The following is a 23,485-nucleotide window of genomic DNA, read 5'->3' on the forward strand; positions in this document are numbered from 1 at the left end:
AGTTTATGCTCGTTCACTTGGTTATTGGGACTGGTAAGTTAGAGTGACCATTATGCAATAAGTTGTTTTTAATGGTAAGGGACCTCACCAACAGCTCCCAATTAATCTTTGAAAAATTATCACCATGGGAATTTATGCCATTAACATTTTCTATATCACAAAGCAGGAGGTCTTTAAACATTGCGGCTCTTTAAAAGTTTTCTCACAGACTCATTAAATATAGTAACAGAAACAGAGAATTCTGTAATGATGAAGGGTTCAAAAGATAAGGTAATTTTGCTCAGGTTTGTAGATAAAGAAAACTAGATCTTTAAGGGCCATTGTTAAAAACAACATATGCACTTAAAGAATTAAGATGTTATAAAATATAATTTATTAATGAAAAATATATCATTCTGCACAAGATAACAACATAGCATTTAGAGCAACTTTGTTCATTCATTTCTGTATAAAAATAGTTCATATAAATATTTTCCATCCACTAAACCAATCCTTTCACCATATAACGTGACAATAATTATTTAGTCCATTCAGGTTCTTATGAAAAACAATTGTGTAGTGTGTTCATGTTATTTACATCAAAAGTAAGGGAGTAGAGAAAATTATGATGGATTCTGAAAAAAGTGGACAATATTTTTACACGGAACATGTTGTGTAAATAGATTAAAGATGAAAATGATGATTTAATACAACTATTCAAACAACAAACAATCAATGAACATAGTCTCCCAGTCCATATTCACGAGCAAGCTGTGTTGCAACAACCAGCTTCTGTATATCCGTTACACCACCATAGATTTCAGTAATACGAGCATCTCTGTAATGTCTTTCTGCCGGCATATCTGAAACATATCCCATTCCACCAAGTATCTGGATACATTGGTGTGAAACAAACGTTGCTGCTTGCGAAGCTGCTATCTTCCCCATTGAAGATTCCTGAAACATTTGGAAAGTCTGAGTTGATAAATTTAACAAGTATATCTGAAGTTCAGTTAGCCACTAACCAGTGGTGGACATTTTCTGTGATTTCAAGATTCATTCATTTCCAAAATTTAATCCTCACGCAAAAAGGCCACTACTGACAACTGAAGTCATCCCCTGGAAGCTTTCTCAGCAACTGACATTTTAGAAACTTGAACGCTCGATAAAAACAGGAATTTGACATCTGTCTTTCAACAAGCTCTACCAAACCCAGTCTAAACATGATGAGGGAATTAATTTATTTAAAGGGGATAACCCTTTTACACAAAGAAAGGCAAAAAAACATATATTGGTTCCACAATTATTCGTATAATAAACATTTACAAACGGGTAAAATTACATAAAGTTACACCCTCATTATTGAGAATTAAAATATAATTTAAAATAAAAGAACAATCGAGATTTGCAATATATGAAAGACATTTTCAGACGGTATACAGGTACGCAAACATACCTAGTTAGGTTAACTAAAGTAGACAAAATATCAACATTAAATAATATTCAATAGAATTCAATTTTTTCAGTTTAAACTTTGTGGGAATCCATTATCACTTTAGTAAAAAAACAATGTATCTTTCCATCTGAGGATGACGCCGATGCCTTGAACCTAGTTGTACCTGACAAAAATTAAGTTGAAAGATGCATTGTTTTTTTTACTTCAGTGATGCTGAGTGTTTATCAGAGAACAATTCCCATCAATGAATATAGGGTGAGCCAGCATTCATTGTTATCAACTCTTCAGCACACACTGGTTGCAAAAGGACATGAGGTTTAATGATTGAAAACAAAACCACCCCTTCAACAAAAATATATAGGTTGAAAATTTCTTTGTATTTTTTCATGAGAAAACTACAGCATCCAGACCATAATTTGATTTGTTCCTCCAGTCTGATCTTCAGCATAAAAGCAGCTTCCTTGTAACTATAGGTTCCATAATCCATGAAAAGATTTTCATCTCCTAATAATATATTTCTGCTGCACAGTTCTGGTAAAAACTCGTCACTTCGTTGTATCCAAAAGTGGTGGTTCTCTGCCTTTGAGGAGCAAAGAGCACATCAGGTCAGGTCATCCCTAAAAAGCAAGCATTTAAGGGATGACCTGACCAGGGGTAACATATAGCCACTTTTTTGTAGGTGTGTTTTTCTAAAGTTTTGGTGAAAGGAGTTTTAGGTTTTGATGCATATTTTCCAGCCAAACATTTTGAATTTACAATATCAGAATCTTATTTTATTAGATTCAAGTATTTTTCATCAGATAACCACCTATTCCAATACAAATGCTTTTCGATGTTTTTCCATATGTTTAGATATTACATACAGTAAATGTTTCTAAAAGATCTACTTTCATCAACTTAAGTATCTAAAAGTATTCATGACATGTTTCCAATAAAATCTCTTTCTTAACAACTATCTTCAATGCACAACTTGGATAGTATTTTTTCATGACATTATCTGTAGATAAGAATCAAGGTTGGGGTAAACTGACTCATATGATACTTGATTGTTATATTGATGCACCTTAATTATTCTATAAGAGATTAGATATACCAATAGCAATTTTTTTTCATAATTAGAGGATCCTGGGACTCTTCTACTTGATTCAATCATCACAGGCCTCCAATGTGTCTCTACTATTTCCAAAATGTTTTCCAATGTAGAGCACCAATAGTCCTTTAGCCTCATCATGGTATTATTTTTTCATATTCATGGCACATTATTAGTAATGGAAAGAATTCATAAATTTTTTACCTCATTAACAAATACATTAAATGACTGGCAATGATATAAACTAAGTGTAACTATGAAAACTATATATTTTCTAATTTATTATAAGTTGTTCTTATTGAGATGATACTAGAACTAAACCCCTCATTAATACCACATTACATGTTGGCCTATATATACTCTGTGTTCTGTTATTCCAAGAATTCCTGATGACCAAATGGGAATAATAGTGCCCAAGAGGAGATAATGAGATTGATGATGTTCCCAAGGCACTATAAATGGAGAAGGCTGAAGTGAGCTCAAAATCGCCAACAAATGGTTTGATACAATTGAAGCCAATGATTTATATTACAGGAGGTACAATGAGAGAAAACGTTGTTAATGAATTCTTATTTTTCCTATTTTCTTGATAATTCCCATATTAGTATATTTGAAAATATTTAAGAGTACACCAAAAAGAACAAATATTTCCCCCTACAACATCACCAGAATGGTGAAGAGGAAATACTACTGTCAAGAAAGTATTCCCACTTACAATGTTTCGTAGGCTATTGAATGTTTAATTATCTTTCAACAGTAAAATTTGTATATAAAGAGATGGAATGCAGTGGACACTAGTCTGCCATTGAAAATTTTCTTGGTTTCCACCTTTTGCATATGGCTTTGAACAAAATTGCATCTGTATTTAAAATCACCAACCAAATATGGCAATTTGATGATTTTTATCAGTTTGAAAAAATGGGGCTGGTAGAGAGAATTTAACGTTGCAGATATACTGAAAGCTTGAAACATAAATTTTTACTCATTCATAACTACAATATAATTCATTTAACACAGTTACCTGTATAATTCCTTATGTCACTTGCATTTCTAGATCCTCTTGGCACTCTTCATTAGACTTGGCGTTCATTGGGCATTCCATATTCCTCAAATGGAAGGTTCAGTATTGCAAAATTAGGATTGGCCACTAACTTTTTAAAATTTTCCAGTAAACTGTGGTCAGTTTTTTAACCAGAACTGTGCATCATTTATGTAAAATCATATCTAAAAGCCAGTTTGGCAGTTTTTAGGCTAGCTGTTAAATAAATAAATCTATGAGAGGGTTGTTCCTGAAATGTCATCATAATATTTACTCCCAAGTTTCACCTACATGGGTGAGTACATATTTCCCCAGAGAAGCATACTAAAATAAGAGAAATCCATTTACCACATGGAGAAAATTTACTTGCCCTCATTAAAAAGCAAATGTATTAACAGATATTAATTTTGTAGATTTAATACCTTAGTGTATCTTTTTCCTTGATCTTTAAGGACAGCAGCCCGCCATACAAGCAGCCTTGAAGATTCTAATCGAAGGGCCATTTCAGCAATTTTTTCCTAAAATGATTGGTAAAGAAAAACTCATTTTTAGTTAATGCTACTTCAGTTGCATGTAACTGTAACATAAATTATTTCATTTAGTACCTAACAGGCTATCATGAGTGTAAAGTGAATTTTATCAACAGGGCAGTCGATAATGAAAATAATTTAAATCATCATTATTGTTCTGCACCTATGACATTTGATCAATTATATTAAGTTATTTCAGCACAAGTTACCTATTATGATACATTGTTTGCACCAAAAATTAATAAAATATGCCCATCATCACAAGAATAACAATTCCATCACTACAGCTCCATGAAAATAATAAGTAGATACATAGATAAAGATGAATGGACTTTTGATTGGGGTGTCATACTTATTCATACCAACAAACTATGATATCTCCTTTCATAATTTTAAACAAAATCTATCATATATGTAAAAACATCAAGCAAAAGATCACATCAAAAACTGAAATTGAATTATATATCTTTTGAATGGAAAAAGGCTCTGGCAATAAATAATTATCTATATTTGGAAAACGGAACAAATAGATGTGAAAATCATGGGGGCATCATTTTATTGTACTGTTTATAAAATATATAGACAAATACAAACTTGACCAATGGAAAATTATATTTTTACAATTACTAAAAAGGTCATTTCATATTAAACCTTTATTCTTTATTTCATTTCACAGTTCTCTTTTTAATATCACATTTTTTCATTGGTATTCTTCCATTTAAGGTAGGTTTTGGATGAACACCAATATGACAACAGAGCAGTGATATCATTTTGCCCCTCTTAACAAAACAACCAGATATCCAACACTACAATAAGCCCCTCGTCAATTCTGCATCCTTCTTTCTTCCCATCACTCTATCCAGCTTCCCTCTTCTTTTCCTACCCCTTCCTTGCTTGCCTAACACTATCCCCTCTATCACACACTCTTCAATAATCATCACCAAAAAAATGCTGTACATCCACCATTCCTGCTTCCATTAGATTTCTGCCAACAATCATCTCTCTCTTCCACCAGGCCTAGTGCTTCCTCATTTGTTTTCCTTTCTGCCAATTACACCTTTTCCATCATTTTCCTCACCCATATTTCAAAAGCCTCCAATCTAAGCTTATCACCTTGTTTCAATGACGATGTTTCCATACAGTCAAAACCGTCCTCCGTATCAAAGTTTTAACACAAATAGAGGCATTATTACACCGTTTATTACAACATAAGATACTGTAATTCCCATGTTTATTACCTTTTCTTGACATCCTTACACTAACCCCTGTAATCAATTCCATCCTCCTAGAGAAAGAATCTTTACCTAACACAATTCTTCTTCTTATGTCCACGCCACTTTGACCAATTTGATCCATGACACTCCCAACTTCAGCCTGATGTTTCACCTGCTTTAGTTCATGACCTCCTATTTTAATGTTTCACTTAGCTTTCCTCTTTCTCAAAAATCACATTACCTTTGTTTACACTTCCAAAGAAACTGCGGGAGATGCCGCAACATTAAAATTTCATGGAGTCGTCTGCTAAAGTGCATTTCAATGCAACAGTTTCAGAGTGTAAAAATCATTTGCCTTGACCGGGATTCAAGCCCGGGTTTCTGATTTCCAAAATTTCAGAGTTTAAGAGGATGCCTCGATAGCTTAACTGGCTAAAGCACTTGACTGGTCATTGAGAGATCCAGGTTCGACTCCCAGTCAAGGCAAATGATTTTTACACTCTGAAACTGTAACATTCACTTATTTACACTGATTCTCATTCCAGACCTGTTAACTGACCATGTGCTGAGCAACGTTTGCAATCCCTTGGCCGAGTTGCTAACCAAAGCTAGATCATCGGCAAACTTAAACTATTTAATTAATTCTCTCCTAACTTTCATCTATCACTATTTCCACTTCTTCCCATGCTACTTCACCCATTTTCATTTTCTATTTGACCAAGTCAGAACTGAAACTCACAAAAAAATCTAAAAGGAAGTCTGTTCACTTTATGAGCTCTGAAGCCATTATGATCTTAGTGTACTGCTTGAAAAGACAGGTAGAATGGCTTCTTAAGATGAACCTCAATCCTCATTAAGATGCACATATTCAATGTCTGATTGATTCCAGAGCCACATAACAACTGAGTAATGATGAATAACTTAAACACCAAATAGAATAGTAGAAATTGAGTAAGGCATAATAATATACTATGCAGATTTGAGATCAACTTTTCTATGAAATAAAAGAAAATTAGAGAATTTAAATGATCAAGAAAAAAATAGATTTTTATAGACAAAGTAGAGCAAAAATTCAAATGGGTAAAGAACTAGAATATTACAATTTTTAAACAAGGGAAATACAACATTGAGGTTCTAAAAAGGAAAGTCAATTCCAATAGATATTGTGTGCAATGTATTACTAAATAGACACACAAAAATAATTTTTAAATGAAGAAAAATTTATATTTACATGAACTGGATGAGATCAAAGGATAGAATTTTACATTCAACAAACAAAATGAAGCACAGAAGATTTGGCACTCTTAATTAATTAAATCTAAACATTGTGACATTTCAATTGACCCAGCAGAAGTATAGTGTATTTAAGAAAGAAGAGTCAACAAAAATTTTAATTCATATTAATACCTGCACCAACTGGAATTTGAGAGTAGATTTTCCAAAAGCAGTTCTCTGTGATGCATAATTAATTGCACAGTCCAGTGCTGCTTGAGCAATTCCAAGGGCTTGGGAAGAAATTCCTATCCTTGCTCCATCTGAAAAAATCAGTAACAGCTAGATAAAAAACTAAATCACCCTGGCAAAATTGAAGAAACTTACATAAATATCTTAATCACAGTCAAGTTTACCTAAAGCATTCATTGCATATTTGAATCCCTCTCCTTCTCTCCCAAGTATATTGGATTTTGGTATTCGACAGTCTTCTAAAACTATATTGCAGGTAGAAGATGCTCTTATTCCCATCTTATCTTCATTTCTTCCCACCGAAAGACCTATAAAATTAATAGTTTTGGAACAAAAGTACCTGAAAATAATTTATAATAAAACCCTATTTACAATAAGGAGAGTTTGGTTAATTGAACTTTCTACAATCACATATATTCACATTGTATAAGCCAATCACAAAAGAAAGTTCTAACCAGAAAATTATGGAACCTCTACAAAGAATACAAAGCTTTGCACATGATTACAACGAAAGAATTTTGGCTTGAAATTCAAAATACTGGAACACATAAGCTATAATGCAATAACCCAGAACGCCATATCACTAGTACCAAACAGCATCAGAAAATTTTCTCATGATAACTAAACTGGCCTCAGTTGATGATATAGGCCAATGGTACATAATTTAATAATGTCTCATGAATATCCCTCTAATTCCTTTGATGATTACTTCCAGTTAATTGACTGGTAATGATATAGGAAACCGTTACAAATTTCAGTCAATTAGGACTCATTTCAGTCAATAAAGCCTCAGAACAAATAGCTGATAAGACATTTCTAACGAGGCACATTCAATTACTGATTCCCCTTCTTACATTTCAAAAGCTTATCGGCTGAATTGACTTTTTCTAACTTACTATGCATGATTTAAGGGAAATAGAAAAAAACAATTACTGCAGATAGTTGAAAAATATTTTCGAACAAGACACTGATTAAGAGAGATGAAAACAGGCAAATGTTACAATAATTTTGAACAAAACTCCACTTCATGAAGACATTGACTTAGTACATGATCATTTTGTCGTAGTGGGGGCAGGGGCAGGGACATGGGGGTGAGTCCACTCAACCTTTCTCTTACTCTTTGCTCTCTGGCCCCGCCCTGCTATGACATGGAAGGATGACTCAATCCACCATTAGAACCCTTGAGGTTATTAGCATAGCAGCATTGATGATTGGGAGTCTGCGTGCCCTCAGTGAGTCTGCAACCTCACAAGACTTGACTACCCACTCCTCTCATAGGGTCTGCAACCTCACCAGACTTGGCCACTCACTCTAACCCACATGAGTCTGCAACCTTACAAGACTTAAGCCTCCCCGGACTTCCATTGCTTAGCAATTTCATTGGTTTCATCCCATTACCATGTAAGTTGTCAATTAACTGAGTGTAGAGCTATGTGCGGCTTTCCCTTCTTCCTTAATGTTACAACGACAATTTTATAAAAATGCAAATAACAGAACCCACAATCTAAAACAGCAATGAATACCATTCACCTATTCCAAAGTAAAAATATAAGCTCAGTGATGATACAAAATATGCACAAAGAGCAACTCACTAGCATGAATCAAAAATATCTGTTAAACTTTCAAATAAAATGAAAGATCTAAAACTTTACCTTTACATGGCATGGGCACAATAAAGGCACTGATTCCTTTATGCTTCTTGGTTACATCTGTGGATGCAATAATAATGCCACAAGTTGCTTCAACAGCATTAGTGACCCATGCTTTGGTGCCATTTAGCACCCATTCATCTCCTTCAAGAGTGGCAGTGGTTGACAGAGCTGCTGCGTCACTTCCTGCATCTGTAAACAAGGAGTATAATTAATAAATATACATCAAAGGATGATTCTTGAGATGAATGAATTAATGAAATAATTAATTAATAGTAAGCATTGCACACTGAAGAGGTAAAGAAAGAGTTAACACTTCAATGAAGAAAGAAAGAGTAATGGAAACAGATGGTCAAGTTAAGTAATGACAATGATAAAGGAGGCGCATGTGGATAAACTGTGATAGCAGACAAGTGACAAAATAGCTAAGAAGGAACTAGACTGGAAAACATTGAAAGAATTATGAAAAAAATATGTTTTAAAAATGGAACATAATGATGTTAATGGAGTCATAATATACTGACTTCAGGAGTATAATTCATTTGGATAAAAAATAATTTTTCTGAATGAAAATGTTTCAGACATATGTACACTAATATGAAAACACACATATATGTATTTGTATAGGCATCCATACAAGTGCACATGAACACAAATACAATGCATGCCTGTATTTGTTTAAACCAAGGCGAAAGGATTTTTTTAAACATCCACATTCAATTCACCTAGATTCATGATTATGCAAAAACCCATCTTTCCATCCATATTCTGGATTTTCTTCCCATTCCTCCAGTCATGTGTTCCTGTTGTATATGTGTAATCAAGTTGCTGTTGTTTTGTACAAGGTTGGTAACATTGTCTCTTTTGGGCTGGCTTGAGCGATGTTTGTATGTGTTTGCTTTTGTTTTTGTAGAATAAAAGTAGGAAGTCGTTTTTTTTAAACGTCACTTCCGGCCCCACGTTAAGTTGAACATGTCGTCTCAATAATTGCTAAAGATCCTAAATCCTGTTTCGTCACCACGCTGCAAGAAGATCACAACAGGTTATGGGCCCAGAATGTGGAAATAGGAGTGTGAGATCAGTTTGCATGAGATAATTAGGTTCAATTAAACTGATTCCGGCCTTGTAGTCAACCGAGCTGTACTCGTAAATTGTTGCCTCGTGTTTGGATGACAAGTACAATGGAATCAAATGTCATCAACAACATCACGTACGGAGGTTCATTGCCTCAAATTGATAAATTGCGAGGATCGGTGAATTACGAGCAGTGGAAAATGGACGTGGAAATGTACTTGCTTCACGAAGACCTTTGGGACTACGTGGAGAGTGAAGTAGCAATGGACGCGTCAGCTCATGAACGAAAGCAGTCACAGCGAGCAAGGGCGAAAATATATTTGCTACTAGAACAAGGACCGAAAATGGAAGTCATGGAGTGCAAGACGGCCAAAGGTATGTGGGACAAGCTGCAGCACACCTATGAAGATAAGGGTGTGAACAGGCATGTCGCCCTTATAGACCAGCTGTTCGACATCAATTTGGGAACGTGCACAAATATGGAGGACTATGTTCAACGTTTCACAACAGTCGATGCGAAACTAAAAAGCATTGGCAAGAAGATTGACGACGAGCTGCTCGCGGTTTTGATGCTGCGGGGCCTGACGGTTGAGTACAGACCGTTTCGAATGGCTCTAGAGAATACAGTCACAGGGGTCATCAAGTCTGACCTAGTGAAGCAGAGGCTACTGCAGGAAGGGTACAAACGGGCCACAGATTCCAAGGAGCAGCAGGTTGTATTCTATGCCAAGCGGAACCAGAGGCATCAGGGAGAGTGCTCATCGTCCTCGGAGCAGAGTTCGAGTACGTCCGGGGCCAGAGGTAAGCAGAACAAGAAGTCCACCTTCGATCCGAGAAAGGCCAGGTGCTTTAAGTGCGGAGTGATCGGGCACATCAAGAGCGATTGTCCCGAGGAAGGGGCAAAGGTGTCGTGCGGGAACAGCAAATCAAGTGGGGGTGCCAAGAAAGGGAATCCAGTTGCCTGGTTGACAGCCCTTCGTTGTGAAGTGGGGAGTCATAAATGGTACATTGATTCTGGGGCGAATTCCCATATGGCAAGAACTACGGAGTACTTTTCAGATTTTCGACCAGATGCAAGTGACGAAGTAACAGTTGCTAACCATGACAAAATCAAAGTGTCAGGTATTGGTAGTGCATCAATGGATTTGATTCAGGGAAGTACTGCCACCATATCAAATGTTAATTATGTGCCAGATCTTTCAACTAATTTGTTGTCTGTAAATAGGTTAGTGCAAAAGGGTACTGCTGTTTTATTTGATTCATCTGGGTGCAAACTATTTGATGCTGAAACTTTACATGTAAAGGGAGTCATTCAAGCCTCGGGAACAGAGGAGAATGGGTTGTACAGTCTAGATTTAAAACAGTGTACCTCAGGTGACAATGTTGTCAGGGAGGGTGCTGTGGGATTAGCTGCAACTACTGAAGGGAATCATTCTCAGCTATTATGGCACAGAAGGTTAGCGCACTTGGGGCATAAAAATATGCAGACATTAAGGGGGCGTGCCAGTGGTCTGGATTATCCATGTAATAAGCCTCTTCAACCGTGTGTGGCATGTGTAGAAGGAAAGCTTGTTAAAAAACCTTTCACTGTGGGACCGAGAACGGAAAGGGTGAGTGAAAAGCTGAGTTTGGTGCACTCAGACCTGTGTGGTCCAATGGACCCTCCTGGCAATAGGGGAGAACTGTACATGCTCACATTTATTGATGATTGCACCAGAAAAATTTTTGCCTTCTTCATTAAAGGCAAGGAAACACATGTTATCCTAGAATGTTTCGTAACCTTTAAGGCTAGGGTAGAAAATGAAACGGGGAACAGGATTAAGTGTTTGCGGACGGATAATGGTAGTGAGTACATGGGGCGGGCTCTGCAAGAAGAGCTTAGAGCAAAGGGAATAAAACATGAGACAACGATACCATATAATCCTGAGCAGAATGGGCTAGCTGAAAGGGCAAATCGCGTCATTATAGAGAGGGCTAGATGCATGTTATCCGAGTGCAAGTTACCTAAGAGCTATTGGGTTGAAGCATGTAAAACAGCTGTGTATTTAAAGAATAGAGTACCAGCTAAGGGAATTGGGAATGAATTACCTGAGGAGAGATGGACAGGTCATAAGGTTGACCTTAGTCATTTGAGGGTGTTTGGTTGTATTGCCTATGCTCATGTGGCCAAGGCCATGAGAAAAAAGCTAGATGCCACATCCAAACGGTATTACTTTGTCGGATATTGTGAGGAATCCAAAGGTTATCTCCTGGCGAATCCTGAAAACATTGGACGAGTAACAAAAGCGAGGGATGTAGTGTTTTTTGAGGACAGTTTCAGGGAAGAGCATTTAACTGGGAAAACATTGAGGAATACAATTATTCTGCCTGAACTTTTAAGGGGGGGGCGTGTGTTTCACCTCCCAGCCCCAGACAGAGGTCAGCATAAATGATCAGGCTGAAACTAATGAAAACACTAGCACAAGTAGTGAGGGTAATAATGATACCTCAAACATTGAGACTGAAGGAAGTGGTCGTGTCTATTGTGGGCAAAATTCAAGCTCAGGTGATGATAGCCAGAGGGAGGAGAGTATTGATCCGGGAGAAAGTAGGTATCCTGTTAGGAATAGAATACCAAAGGAATTTCCAGATCATGTTTTATTTTTGGCATCAATTAATTCAGCCTGTAATCAACCAATGTCTTTGTACTGTGATCCTCAGACTGTTCAAGAAGCTTTGTCTTCAAATGGGGATGAATGGAGGAAGGCCATGCAGGAAGAATGGGAAGCTTTAGCAAGGAAGGGCGTCCTTTCTTTAGCTGATTTGCCTGAAAACAAAAAAGTTGTAAAATGTAAATGGGTTTTCAAGCGAAAGGTGAATGCAGCTGGGGAAATAGAGCGTTTCAAGGCAAGGCTGGTAGCAAAGGGTTATTCCCAGGAGTATGGTATTGATTACCATGAAACATTCTCTCCTGTAGTAAGTTATTCTGCCTTGAGATTGTTGATTGCATTGTCTGTGGAGCTAGATTTAAATATCACTCATCTAGATGTGACTGCAGCCTTCTTGAATGGTGATCTTAAAGAGTCAATTTACATTGAGCAGCCTGAAGGTTTTGTAATTGAAGGGGCGGAGAGTAAGGTGTATTTGCTGCATAAGGCAATATATGGTTTAAAACAAGCATCCAAGGCATGGTATGACAAATGTCGGAGTATTTTTAAAGGTCTTGGTTTCAAGAATTTGACAACAGAATCATGTATTTATGTTAAGGGTATTGGACTTGATATTTGTGTAATAGCTGTATATGTGGATGATTTTTTGGTGTTTTGTAAGAATGGTGACACTGTGAACAAGTTAGTTTCATCATTAAAAAAACATTTTGAGCTGAAAAATCTTGGAGAGGCCAAAAGTATTCTAGGGATGAGGTTAACTAGAACCAGTGAGGGAATTGAACTGGATCAGGAAGAGTACATCAAAAGCATGCTGGTTAAGTTTAACATGTCTGATGCTTGTGCAGCCTCTACACCCATGGAAGTTGGGTTGGATGTAGCTCCTGGAGATCCAGATAAATGTCCTGATGTACCTTATCAAGGATTAATTGGTTGTTTAATGTACGCAATGACCTGTACTAGGCCTGACATTGCTTTTGCTGTTTCAAAATTAAGTAAGTTTAATAATAGCTTTAATATGGAACATTGGAAGTTGGCAAAAAGGGTTTTGAGATATTTAAAGGGCACATCAACGTATCGCCTTGCCTACTCAAAATCTGGTGGGTTCCTTGAGGGCTATGCTGATGCAGATTTTGCCAGTGATAAGATTGATAGACTATCTCGTACAGGGTATGTTTTTAAATTTGCTAAAGGGGCTGTAGCATGGGAAAGTAAAAAACAATCCTGTGTGGCTTTATCCACAACGGAAGCAGAGTATGTCAGCCTAACTGCTTGTACCAAGAAAGCTATTATATTGTGTCGAATCCTGAGGGAAATTTTGAAACAGGATTGCAGAAAAATATTTGGCACAGAATCTGTGTGCATGTATAATGACAATCAGTCAGCAGTTAAGAATGCCAATTGTGTTGATGTAAAGGAAAGATCTAAGCATATAGATGTAAGGTTCCATTTTGTAAAAACAGCTGTGACAGATGGTAAAGTGTTTGTGAAATTTAAGTCAACACATGAGATGCCTGCAGATATGCTAACTAAAAGTTTATCTAAGAAAAAACATTTTAACTGCATGAAGGATGTGAATGTCTGGGGCAACTAGATTAAGTGAGGGTGTTGTATATGTGTAATCAAGTTGCTGTTGTTTTGTACAAGGTTGGTAACATTGTCTCTTTTGGGCTGGCTTGAGCGATGTTTGTATGTGTTTGCTTTTGTTTTTGTAGAATAAAAGTAGGAAGTCATTTTTTTTAAACGTCACTTCCGGCCCCACGTTAAGTTGAACATGTCGTCTCAATAATTGCTAAAGATCCTAAATCCTGTTTCGTCACCACGCTGCAAGAAGATCACAACAGTTCCACCTATCTCTCTGACCACCTGGGTTCCCTACCTATACTTTAACCTAGGTTTTTCCATTGAGGTATCCCTGTGGGTTTCCCATGGATCATTCTACTCAACATGCTGTCAACTCATCTTAAATGGTCCTCTCACCTGGCTTTTCCACCCTTGTTTTACCTTGGCCAATACTGATTATTAGCTGTAATACTAAAAACCCTTATTCTTTCAACTTCGTGCATTAATAGTTTATTGTTTTCCTGACTAGCACCTCATCTCACATGCATAAACAAGTATGTTAAACTTAGATACCATAGGGCATGTAAACTGTAGTAAAATTATTTCTATTGTTTGATTATCATTTAAATTTTCAATTAGCAATTAACATTAAATTTTGATGTTTCATGCCTAATGTGTAATCACCCATTGCCACACTATAATGGTGGTTTGCAGGGTACCTCGTAAATATATTTTTAATATAGAAGTTGAAATAATACACCTATTACTGGAATACTTACGTAATATCAATTTTTACAGTAGAACTCATGGACCGATTGATTTAACAATAATGCTTTTCAGTTAAAGCTTTTAAAGTTCAATTAGAAAACCAAGCATGTTTAACACAACAAAAATACATTTTCTTTCACTTGAGCAGGAAGCAATACAAAAAGTACTCCCTCCCCATCAACATAAACAAATAAATTAATCTTTATTCATCCATTTCATGGATGATATCCACAGGGATGTCAGCAGAACACTATAGTACTGCATTACGATGATTAGTTAGTAAGCAATGGGCCAAAGTACATCAAAATACAATGGTTCCCAAGTCCAGCTTGAAATATTCATTGATGAAACTCCATGGTTTGGTGTATAACCATTTTTTAATAATCTTTTTGAACCTTAAACAGCTTACTGAGCAAGCACTGCTCAGCATCTTGTTGAAGAGTTTTATCACCAAGTTGTCCAATTGATAGTAGGTCTCTGACAGCCTGCATTGGTTAATATCAAGATTGTGCCTTTATCACAAATCATAAGAGTGAGGTGATGACCAAATAGGATGTAGACGAAGGTTTTGTTAAAGGCTGAGTAACAAAAACAGTCGGTAGATAGTTAAAATATACGGCTCTTTTAAATTGGGGGCTGTTATGCTGATGTGATTCAGAACTGCTCAGAACCATCATAGCCATTTTCTGCAGGATAAGTGTTTCCAAGTTATCATGAGCATGCCTCCTGAGTCTCAGATCACAGGTAAGTATGCCCTGGAAGTAAAGTAGGCTACTCTCCTACAGTACAGGGTGCGTTCCGAAACTAATGCAATTGAATTTCCTGCGCCACTGCAATTGGTTGGAGTGAGATCAAACCACTTGGATTAGGTGGGGGACCACTAAGCTTGGCAATGAACCGGTCTAAGGGTTCTCCAAACTGTGGAAATGGCAGGACGTCATTTATCGTAAACCTCTGATTGCTGCGTCACAAAAAAAATGGAATCGAAGATCGAGCAAAATTACGCGATTACTAAGTTTTCTGCTAAACTGAAAAATCTCTTGAGGAGACTAACAAAATGATTCATGAGGCTTACAGGGACTCTACTCTGTCCTATTCACAAGTTTGGAAGTGGTTAAAGGCCTTTAAGGAGGGTCGGGAAGATGTTCACGATGAACAATGCTCTGGGCGGCCATCAACCAGCAAAACCAATTGTTGACAGAGTATCAAGATGGTTGCCAATGAACTGAACTTGTCATCTACTGCTTTGTTTCGCATTGTTACTGAAGATTTAGCGATGAGGAAAGTGTGCTCCAAGCTTGTGCCCAAGGTGTTTGCCACAACGCACTACGAGTTCGCAAGTTCCTGGCCAAACACCAGGTGCTATAAAATGAAGAGTTTTGGTAATCATAATCCTAGAACTCTTTTGACATATTTTTAAGGGTTTAAGTCAGATTGTTTTCAAAGCATTTAAGTAGAATTAATTACCTGATTCTGAAAAAAACTCAATGCCATTTTCACCTTTGGCAATTTTGAATGATTACTAGATGACCATATATTGAGGTTTCTCAAATCCACATCCTTTACAACTACCAATATAAGCTTATTTACTGGAGAACAATGCTGCTGCCTTGTAAAACCAATGAAACTTCCAAAATAATAAAATGATGTATGCAAGCTACGGGTGGATACTGGACTTAAAAAAAGATACCTCTAAGCCAAAATATATAATTTTTAAATATGTACTCAAATATATTGGAGTAGGAAAAAATTTAGTTAGGATGCTCTTGCGAGGATAAGATTCGATTATTCTGCTTTCAAGGCAAGATGTGTAGGTCTGCTGAAAGGGCTTATCAGGACTCAATCATTCCATATCCCAACTTTTCTGAGTCTTCAGGTCATGATTGCCTCAGTCTTTGTAGGCACACTAGAAACCATACTTTTTAAAATAGTTAACCATAATCCCATGGTGTGCTTTTACCATGCATCCTTTTTCTGATTTGATAGCTTTTTGGTGGTAAAAAAATCAGTGAAAGAGTTATACACAGATATATTCATGTTACTTTATTTTAATGCCCATTTTGAGTCCATTAAAGCATTGGGTTAACTGAATCAATTTTCCCCAAGACTTTCCACAAGACAAGTGGTAGGTGTAAACCATGGCAGTTATTACTAATAGTTCTAAGGCAATAAGCACAATTTAAGCTTTATTTCCTCTCTGGATCATGATGACAGCATTTGGCCTAGTCACCTTAAGGGATAAAGACTCTAGACTACTCCAACTAAACTACCAGGCGGCACCCATTTCATACTGGAGAAAAGTACTATTTAAGTCATGAAATCCACAATTAGGGCACTTATGCAAAGAAAAAAATTTTAAATGGGAAGGGAACAAACCTGGTTCACTCAGAGCAAAACAACCAACAGTATCTCCAGAGGTGAAAGGGCTTAGGAATGTTTTCTTTTGATCATCCCGGCCATACCTGTCGATCATGGCCATGTACAGAGAATTATGGATACTCATTATGACACCTGTACTACCACAGCCTCTGAAATAGACGGCACATTTTCTTATTATGTACATCACAGTCAAGAAACAATTAGGGATGATAACAAAAGTAAGATTTGAAAAAAAGGTTTCCACTATACATTCCTTGAATTGTCTTAACATAAAAGAATTTCAGTAATCTTGACGAGCCATTATGTACATATTTCCTGGGTTTTTGTGCATAACCACAGAGGGCATTACCTCCAACTAGGACCACTGCATACTTTGACAGAATCCTGTATTTGTAGTATTAGCCAAACCATAGTTATGCCTCTGATCCGACTTAAAACCAATGAAGCCTCAAACACATATAAAGTCTTTATTTGTTATCCAAAAATATTTTCCGATGCTATACTTGTATAGAAAAAAACCATACATGTCGGTGACACATTAATTGACAACCTTAAAGAATGCTACATAATCATTTATTCCTTGAACTCCTATACTGGTTAATTTTCTCTTTTATTCTGCATTCTGGCCTAATCGAGACAGCTTGTCTAATTAAACGAATACCCCAGGTTTCAAATCAAAATGGTACTTCCAAATCCAATAGTTATGAACTCGCTCATTCGAAATCTAAGCTGGTAAAACAAAATTGACAAGAGGAAGGATAATACCCATTTATCATTCATCTAGATACAATAGGAATTGAAAGTGTATATTTTTAAGTGTCTTATTGAAATCTAGTTCAAATTATCATTATAACTATATAAATATTGTGCAACTAAGTGAGGGGAAGGAATAGTTAGAGAAAGTTTGATATCACACAGAAAACACATGAACTATGGGTATGAATTGAATGTGTCAATATTTTTAGTAATATGTATTAATATGTATGTACACTTTATTTCAATGCAAATACATCATGAACTCAAAAAAATGCTAATCATCAGTAAATACTAATTTGAATCTTAGGCACCCCTAGGAAAATCTGTTAAATCTTGGGGAAAAGGTGAGAGCGGTAAGGTCAAGTTGTGATGTAATAAAACAAGGTTAAGTGGAAATCTTCTGAAAAATAGGAAAACAGGTGTCAGAAAACACCAAATCATAAATGACTTAATTGACAGCAGAATGGACTGAAAAATTGATTTTTTTAACCAGAGATAATCATAATCACAAAAGTCAACAAATGATGTGGGTTATGATCACAATATTTTCCTGAACTCAATTAATGGTAATCATTGTGGCCTTGGACCTGAAGTTGAAGATTATTAGAATACCCGGATAGAATTCAAAATAAATGGCAATGGGTGAATGAGATTTGTTACCATGAGTATGTGCTATGTGATGGGTAAAATTAGTCTTAAATTTGTATTTAATATTATTTTATTTTACTTAAAATCCTACTTTAAAGGCAAACTCATAGAGAGGATAAACAGCACAAAGTTTTTAGGCTTGTCTATTGATGTGTCCCCAAACTGGAGCATCCATACCAATAAACTATGTTCCACTTTGGTAAAAAGTGGATTTGTTCTACGAAATCTTACAAACATTGTAGAATTAAATACACTAAAAATGGTTTACTATAGCAACTTCCAGTCACATATGAACTATGGAATTATTTTCTGGTGAGCATTACCAGGCTTCCATAGAGTTTTTATAATGCAAAAAAGATGTATGAGGTATATAACAAAAATACCCCCATGGAAAACAAGCAAACCTTATTTTAAATATGTGAATTGTCTAACTTTACCTTGCACGTGCATGTATTACTTATGTATGTATGTTAATATGAAATAACTAATCACCAATGCTCAAGTGCATGGGCATAATACTTAACAGAGTGCTGACATACATTTATTCTGCCACTCTTTTGCCAAGTACGAGGGCAGTTCAAAAGGTAAGGTCTCCTATTTTTTTTCATGTAAAATCAAATTTATTCTCAACTTTGTGTACATCACAGGAAAGGCTGAGCATTTAGCTGTTTTTAGCAATTTAACACTTTCTCAATCGTAAGCTATTTATTCTTTCTTTTGCTATCATGAGTTTGGTAATTAATAAGGTTGATTAATGTGCAGTATACGATGGCATGTGAGAGTAAGTCGAGGTTATTCTAACATAAACATTATCCTACTCTCAATTAGGGGCACAAATACATTCAATTCCCAGCATATTATACATTTTCTACACAAGATGCTTATGAAATACAGGTGTGGATAATGTTTATCTTCTCCTTTGCCATTTCCATGAATCCATGTTAAATCATGAATCTATGTTCATAATTTTATAGAGCCAATGCTATAAATCCATAAACACATAGATAATAAAATATATCCATATTTTTTTACTAGAAATCAGAAATATCCAAGGCACATCAGTCTATGTGCCTTGGTTATATCATTGATCATGCAATCAATTCAATGTTAATACAAAAAATTAAATATTAACCTCTGCAATCATTTTTGGGCAGTCATTCAAAGACAAAATAATGTAAGCAATCCAGTAGAATACGTGTCACTACACTCAACATTCTCCTGAAAATAAAAGACAAGATTTATGAAATAATGAAGGAGAATTTCACCTGGAGATTTCCTCAACTGCTATTGAGAATGCAAGGGTGTCTAGGTCTGGACCTCCATAAGTTTCAGGAATGTTGATGCCCATCAGTCCGAGTGCACCCATCTTTTGTAACTGCACCTTGGGATACATTTGCTTACTATCTAACTCTGCAGCTATTGGCATTAGTTCCCCTTCAGCAAAATCTCTGCATGTTTTACGGAGCATTTGATGGGTTTCTGGGAGCGATGACAAATAATATATGCAGCGATGAAGGATGACTCCATTGTTGAGACCTTATTTCACCAGAAAGAGATTTATTCAAATTATATACCAAATATAAAAGTTTTATTTCCACAAAAAAAATGCAATGAAATATAAATCATTGTAAGCCCCTTAATTCCAAAGAAGTACACTAAAATAGAGGATACTATATCAGACTAAAAATATGTGGACTTTCTCATATTTCAAGGAATGGTACAAATAAACCCTTAAATTCCAAACTTAATCATTTATTGACACTCACAATCATGGCTCATGCCATACAATATTATCAGGTGAAAGCTAAAACAAAGATAAAATATTATTTCAAACCCAATTATATGGTGAATCCCGAGTTTCTCACAAGTCCTTAAAGAAAAAAAAATCTTACATTACAGCCCACTACATTAAATCAAAGCTAAATGCTGGATTCTGAAGGTTGACTTCAGCGACTGAGTTGGCTTACAATCAATTATTTGTGGTCTGTCCTTTGATTTACAGCCTTGGACCACCAAATTCTGGTTTGGAAATTGAAATACTTGGCTCTTACGGGAAGAGCATGAACTGGGAATAAAAGTGGGTGGTGAGATGATTAAGTCAGATTTGCAGGTGATCAAGTGAGAATAGATCAGACAGACAAGGGCTTGCAATTATTATTGAGTTTTTACAGGAGCATGGCAAGAGGCAGGAGATGAGCATTAATCAGAAGGAAAAAAAGCAACAAAATTCTCAATAAGTAGGAAATCTAAGTTAAATATAAAGTATGAGGGAATAAACTAGAGCAGGTGGAGCATGTATTTGGGCAGCATTCTCCAGAACTAGGGGCACTGTAATGGGGGCACTATGAGAAGAATTGTCCGCAAAAGAGACATTTGTAAAAAGAAAATTCATGAGAGATACGCTATGTGAAGTTAATATTAGAAAAGACTTAAATATAAAGCTTGGTGCCTCATGGATGTGGAGCTAGTCTTTGAGGCAAGAAGAAGAATGAATATGGAGACTTTTGATACTGATACATGGGTATGGTGAAGAATCAAGAAAATAAAATAGACAGGGAGGATGAAAAATAGGGTGAGCAAAGAGGGGAAGTTACTGGGGGAAATCTGAAGAAGATAAGGAGGGTTAATGGAGAAATATTGAAAGCTAGTGGTATGTTGACGACCATGAAAGAAAGGAGGACATGGGAGAAGTGGGTTAGTGACGGAAGTCTGCTTTTTAGGCAGCATGAAAACAGGCAGAAGTTACAATGAATTGAAGAAAAAAGTAGGAAGTTCCCACAATACTTATACATAAATAGTTGTTAGGGAGCATCCAGAATCTATATCGGCAATAGGTAGAATACCTTGATTGATTGATGATTGAAAAAGGGTGATCAGGTGAGTAAGTCATAGTATATAAATCTCAGTGGTGGGGTGTAGACAATGGTATGCTTTCAAGGTATTCCCTTCATTAGGAAAGTAGCTTGTTTGGAATAGTGAAATCATGGGGAAATGGGATATTATAAGGTTTGGTTTCACTTGGGCTAAGGTGGCAAAAATTTGCTTACACTCACCATTAAGGTGCCATTACTATAAATAGGGATTACTTCACATGACATGATTACCTACACAGCTGGTAACCAGGCTACTCTATATTTCTTACTCATACAGGTCAAATAAAAGCTTATTATGGTTAAAGCCATGGTGCATAGTGTTGGCCATACAAGACTGGCCCATTAAGAGAAAGTCATGGATGGCAATGTTAAATTACACTTAAAGCATATTGGGAATGTTCGTTCCGAAATTCACTGCAAATGCCCTCCTTGAACTTACTATGGATACGAATTAATAACAAACGTTATTAGCAAACTAAGTAATTCCAGTCCAATTGGCAGTTATCTACACTCAAAGAGAATGGAAAAAACATTTGAAAATTTGTGGGTGGTTTTAGTGAGGTAACAGAAAATGAGTCTTTGGCTACTTACATTTGGATAAGCGGCCCAATTTTCCAACGACGGACATTTTACGAAAAATGAAATAGATAGACTGGATAGGTGGGCACAGGTGTTCACAAATAGGTGATTGGCAACTGCTCGCTGATAAGCTTATTGTCAACAAGATTGGAAATTCGGTGTGTTCTTGTGGCGGCATGCAGAGTAAAAATAATCTCAACTAACTAGCTCATGCTGTTCTATCTTTATTTGTTATCTAGGAAGTGAAAAGTATCCTTGAACAATTCTATCAGAAATCAAAATTAGATCGAAATTTACAAACTACCGAGAGATGGCGCGCGCAATTAGTGGCTGAATAGCGGTAAATTTGAAGCTTTTCTATTTGCAACCCACTAAATTTAAACACATCATACCCCTGCTTTTAATTAATGAAATCAGCTACTTGATTTTTTACGCAAATTAATATTCTGTTAATGCTGAAAGTTATAAACTATATTGCATATTTCCGAAATAAAATCATTGTTTAGGATATTTATTTCCCATTCCAGGCACTAAAGGCATTTTAGTTCACAAATCTAATATCTTATCACATTATGAGAATTTTTTTCTTGATCTAAGGGTTTCCAATGCTACAAATACAACCGGTATTTTTTCGTGAAACAATCTGAATGAGAGATTTCCTCAATAGCAAGGTAAAATCGTAAAAGGGGGAGAAGCATTACTATCCATCTTCCGTTCTAAAACTACGTTATGTACAGAAGGGACAATTATAATCGAAATAAAATGTATTAAGTAGGTACAAAATTATAATTCCATTCTGGAAAACATGTGGTTGATTTAAAAGGTAACAAACATCGGGCCATAGGGAAACGACGTCGGTTAGATGATTTGCCTGCGACTGTTCCTTAAATTCTCTAGTATTTTACACTTCCCTAAAAGTTTCTAATGGAGTAAAAGAAACCATGAAGTGATAAGCATTGGAATGATCGTCGTTATAAAGCTCACCGTGAGGGGAATTCAAAAGTTTGTTAATTTTATTGCAGCTCAGAGAAATGGCCACATATTGCCAAAACGGTTGTTCCTATTTTAAGAAACTGCAATCAATAGTTATTTGAATGATTGCTTCACTAAATGGTCAACTTCATGTCTTTTAGATTAGTCGCTGGCAAATAATGAATCCTGTATGTGTTGCCCAGCTAAATTTTTCATATCTTGCATCTTGTAATTCGAAGTAGTTTCTAAATTAAAGAAAAAACAAAATTTTTACGATTCAATACCAATTATAGACACGAGTTTTAAATTTGTAAATAAAGCCACTTACCCCGTGGAAAAATGTGTTACAACTCTACAGTTTACTCGCGCTTCACTTCGACCGAATTTCTCGCCTGATCGTGTTATTGCTTCTATTACTCACCAAAGTGCCTGCATCCGCTGTTTAAAGAGTTTCCCGAGGATGTTTCAGGTTGGGCTATAATATGAACATTCAAACCACCTCTAAATAATTCAATAGCCCGTTGAACATTTCAGACACCTTTTTCTAGACAGGCCTAGACAGCTAAATACTAACTTCGGATTTCAATTTTACAAAAAATCATGATTTATTCTAGCATTATCCACAGAATTCCTAAACACTTATAATCATTGTCAATATTCCACCTTCCAGAAGCCATGTACCCATAAGATACCTTTTTGATGCCGCGTTCAAAGAGAGAACAATAAGGCATTTACTTATCCAATATTCCTCCGGGATAACCGAATTCGTCGTCTGTAAAATACCATTTGGTATTTTTGGCACACTAA

The 23,485-nt window shown here is 36.1% G+C and overlaps 1 protein-coding gene across 1 annotated transcript; it reads right to left on the reverse strand.

Moving 5' to 3' along the window:
- Nucleotides 1–403: 403 nt before the first annotated feature.
- On the reverse strand, nucleotides 404–21,980 carry LOC139698627 (short-chain specific acyl-CoA dehydrogenase, mitochondrial-like). The gene is made up of 8 exons (XM_071597480.1): nucleotides 21,719–21,980; nucleotides 19,520–19,790; nucleotides 16,848–16,999; nucleotides 8,425–8,613; nucleotides 6,937–7,080; nucleotides 6,716–6,843; nucleotides 3,987–4,082; nucleotides 404–936 (listed from the first exon to the last, which is right to left on the reverse strand). The coding sequence occupies exons 1-8, from the start codon at nucleotides 21,882–21,884 to the stop codon at nucleotides 712–714; spliced, it is 1,371 nt and encodes a 456-aa protein (XP_071453581.1). The 5' UTR covers nucleotides 21,885–21,980; the 3' UTR covers nucleotides 404–711.
- Nucleotides 21,981–23,485: the final 1,505 nt, after the last annotated feature.

This window comes from Hetaerina americana, unplaced genomic scaffold, assembly GCF_022747635.1.
Source record: "Hetaerina americana unplaced genomic scaffold, ioHetAmer1.1.p SCAF_10, whole genome shotgun sequence".
Classification (NCBI taxonomy): Eukaryota; Metazoa; Arthropoda; class Insecta; order Odonata; family Calopterygidae; genus Hetaerina; species Hetaerina americana.